The 3,750-nt window shown below is 35.3% G+C and overlaps 1 protein-coding gene and 1 long non-coding RNA gene across 2 annotated transcripts in view; one reads left to right on the top strand and one right to left on the bottom strand.

The window, feature by feature from the left end:
* The first annotated feature begins 497 nt into the window (after positions 1-497).
* Positions 498-1,512, top strand: LOC111788904. Its single transcript, XR_002814239.1, has 2 exons — positions 498-586; positions 1,204-1,512. It is a non-coding gene; the product is annotated as an uncharacterized LOC111788904 (long non-coding RNA).
* A 616-nt stretch (positions 1,513-2,128) lies between these two features.
* LOC111788459 (laccase-4-like) overlaps positions 2,129-3,750 on the bottom strand; it is a 6,152-nt gene continuing 4,530 nt past the window's right edge. The window contains exons 4-5 of the mRNA XM_023668792.1: positions 2,749-3,669; positions 2,129-2,622 (exon numbers count right to left, since the gene is read on the bottom strand). Coding sequence (XP_023524560.1) covers positions 2,492-2,622; positions 2,749-3,669 — 1,052 coding nt within the window. The 3' untranslated portion in view covers positions 2,129-2,491. The remainder of the gene's footprint in view (positions 2,623-2,748; positions 3,670-3,750) is intronic.

Here is a 3,750-nt window from a genome sequence, read left to right as displayed (position 1 = left end):
TTGATGCTTTTCATTAATTGCTGTTATAACTAGTTGAACCAATTATCAGAATTGCATCAAGATATAACCCGAATTAGTTCAGTTAATGATACTTCCAATCTTAGTTAACTTAATATAGTACTTAAGTGCTTTAATGAAAAATTTTAACAATTAGATTTGGGATTAAGAATTCTAGGGAAGTAATTGAATTTATCAGTTAAATCTAAAATCTCTTGATTTTGAATTGAAAATCAATTTAAAACTTCAATTCAAATTGATTTAACCTATCGATTATATCGAAACGGATTAGCATATCTGTGTATTATCTTGTAGCAAACATTGTGATCTGAATGTCATTCTTGTAGACATCTTGTATGAAGAAAATTGGAATTTAGGGTTTTATTTTGACTTGTTTGGCTCTTTTTATTATATGCTAGATCTTCAAATCTAATTTTTCTTCAATTCTTTTTGTTATTATTCTTTTTTTTTTTCTCCCTCTCCTTGTAGCTTTATTATTTTGGTTTATTTGTTGCAGGCATATACTGGTATCTTGAATTTCATCGAGTTCGTGGGCAGCTATATCCCAGTTGTTCTCTACAATAGTCAGGTACTGCCATTTTGGTTATACTAATATCCATGCATATGCTGTTGTGCGTATTGTAAATCTTTTTCTAGCCGAAGGAGGTCATGTTTTTAAATTCAAGTCTGGAATGTGCCATAGTTGTTTAAAGAAAATAAGAAAATAATGCAAGGCCAACTGGAAAACGATCAAAAACTACAAAGCTAATTAGCTGCTGCAACTGACTAAAACGAACAAAATCGATCGACAAGGATAGTTAANCAACAAGGATAGTTAAACCGATCATATGGATTGTGGTTTTCTTGTCATCTTCTCTTTTCGTTTATTTCTTTCTTCTTTTTCGCTACTATCTGCATTATCAGAAATGGACCGACCTACTTCATATGCTTCATGCAGTGTCAAATAGTTGGCCAGTACCTCTANTGCATTATCAGAAATGGACCGACCTACTTCATATGCTTCATGCAGTGTCAAATAGTTGGCCAGTACCTCTAATCACTATTTAAAATTTTTTCAATCATAACAATTTTTTTTTCTCTTGCACCATACATGTGATAATGACTCGAAAGTTCAAATTATCACAGAATGCTGAGATAAATGCATGATACATTATGCACAAGATTTACCATTTTTTGTATTCACAGGAACTATTGATCACCAGTTCATCAGCTATCATGCTTTACTTCATGGCATCTTACTACAGATGATGTTATTCAGCATGAACCATTCAATCTTGCAGCCAGCTTGCAGTGAAATCGGTTTTGATATATTGTTGATTTGGTAATCTTGTTTTGTAAAATTAGGCACAGTACTGAGGTCGTTATCATCAAAATGTAACGCTATGTGCGATGCGATAATATATACGTTAGCTATCGTATATAAAGAGGTCGCTTAACTTTTTTGTACTGATATAAACATTCTCATGGGGATGGAGTATATGGTTTTTGTGGGTCTGCAGGAGTTGAAAAGATTGGATATCTAAAAAAAGCTTGTGCTTCAACTGGACTCCTGCAATTTTTCTGCATTTGATTTGAAAATTTAAGTAAAATTGGCTTAAATTTATAGCTAAGGTGTCTAGATGAGTTGTTTGGGTGTTCGACGAGAGATTATTCACATTGGTGTAGTGTTATGTATAACATATTTCGATACTTAAGTCAATGCTGAAATCAAATTGGTGTTAGGCGAGCTAGCTAGGACTATATTGTATATCTTCATAAGAGGAGTTTCGATACTTGTAGAGTTTGAAAGACACCTCGACTCGATTAAGAGCAAGCTCAATAAACTTATGTATCTCTTAGGCTTCTCATGACTCGACTTAGTAAATCTTCTAGTGAGTATGACAATATTAGATGTAGCTTTTAAAATAATCGCTAGAAACTTTGCTTTTACACAAATAAATGGTCGAATAAATTAAATAATGTTCGGTAAATATTAACTTTAAAATATAAAAAATAGATTAATTAGATAAAATATTGGTATTCAACATCTAATAAATTAATTGTTAAAAAAATTTACACCAAACAACTTCTCTTTCCTTTTATTTGAGAAACATAAATTTGGTTCATTCCATCAACCAAATTCATCTAAGTTAGCCATTTTTTTACAACTCAGATACAAAGTAATCTCTGAAAAAGTTAATTGTTATTGGATTTTATACAACAATCAATGCAGTTTATACATTTTAAACCACCCCAGAAAAGAAAACAAGAAAACATTCACAAAATTACATAATAACCCGCAAGGCAATATAAACAAATGACAGCCCAACCAACAAGATTTGAAAGAATCTCCATGCTGTTCTATACAGGAATAAGCAGCTGCTTTCTTTTTGCTCAAGAACTCTTGCCTTTTTTAGGGCAGTTCTGATAGAACTTCAGTTCCTTTTCCATACTTTTTTTGCCCTTAAATTTTATGAATTCAATGGGGGCTTACCTAACATTTGGGAAGGTCATTTGGAGGAGGAAGAAGAGACTCTTCTGGCCCTTCCCCATTGTCCACTAGAAATGCCATCTTAAGTCCCCATGTTGTGTGCACTTCTAAATGGCAATGCATAAACCAAACCCCTGCCAAAATGAACCACAAAAAGCCCACAAATTGCATGAACACACATATATGTATGATGAAATTGAAACTTCTTCAAGATTTGAAATGAAATTTAATATTAGAGACTAAGTTATATAGGTCGTTACCTGGATTATCAGCCCTGAATCTTAAAGCAACCCATCCACCAGAAGGAACAGCAATTGTATTCCTCTCCACAGGGTCAACAAGATTGAATTTCTTAGGATCTTTCTTGTGATTGAAGTTTCCCAAGCCACTTCCAACAACAAAGAAGTTGAATCCATGAAGATGAATTGGATGGTTCTCTGGAGCTATCATTGCAGTGTCTTGTAAGACTAATTGGACCGTAGAGTTGTAGGCCAGTCTATAAAGCCTAGTTCCACTCATTGTCTGCAAGTTGCTTGGCTGATTCCCTGTATAGTTGTATCTTATTGGAGGATTTGCAGGAAAATCATCAGTAAAAACACCATTGATATTGAAGTAATGAGATTGAAGGAGTGAAATGGTTGGCATAACAAATGTAACATTGTTTATATCAGCCACCACTTGGTTGCCACTCGAGCAAGTTTTGCAAGGGTTAATGCCAAGGCCAATGGTGAAAAGCAAGGAATGATCAACTTCTAATGGAACTTTTGCAGGGTATTGTTTTGAGTTCAAGCTCCTAAGGGAGTTTGTGAACTTTGTTGCAACTGGGGTGGCATTTTGGGGAGGCAGGCCAGTGAAGCTGGTAGGGGTAGTAGAAGGTGTGCCTGTGTAATGTAAAGTGGCAATGGCTGTCACATTATCAACAGCAACAATGGGGGTATCCATAAAAGTTGATGCTGAAATTGCATACTTGCCACTTCCGTGGTCGGCGGTCAAAAGGGCATTTGTGGTCTGGCCGGGGGCTATGACAATGGTGTCGGTGTTGAAAGGTTTCGTGTACGCGGCATCAACTTCGACGACAGTGAGTTTGTGGCCAGCAACCTTAAAGAACAGTTCTTCATTCAGTGCAGCGTTGATGATTCGCAGCAAATATGTCTTACCATGCTGCACTGGCATACTGAATCCTGTGAACCAAATATATCCATTATCATATTAGAAGTGTCAAAATTGCATCACTCAAGGATGCCTCGTAATGGAGCAGAAAA

This window comes from Cucurbita pepo, chromosome LG02 (genome assembly GCF_002806865.2).
Source record: "Cucurbita pepo subsp. pepo cultivar mu-cu-16 chromosome LG02, ASM280686v2, whole genome shotgun sequence".
In the NCBI taxonomy this organism is placed as follows: Eukaryota; Viridiplantae; Streptophyta; class Magnoliopsida; order Cucurbitales; family Cucurbitaceae; genus Cucurbita; species Cucurbita pepo.
This window is presented reverse-complemented; position numbering and strand designations above follow the sequence as displayed.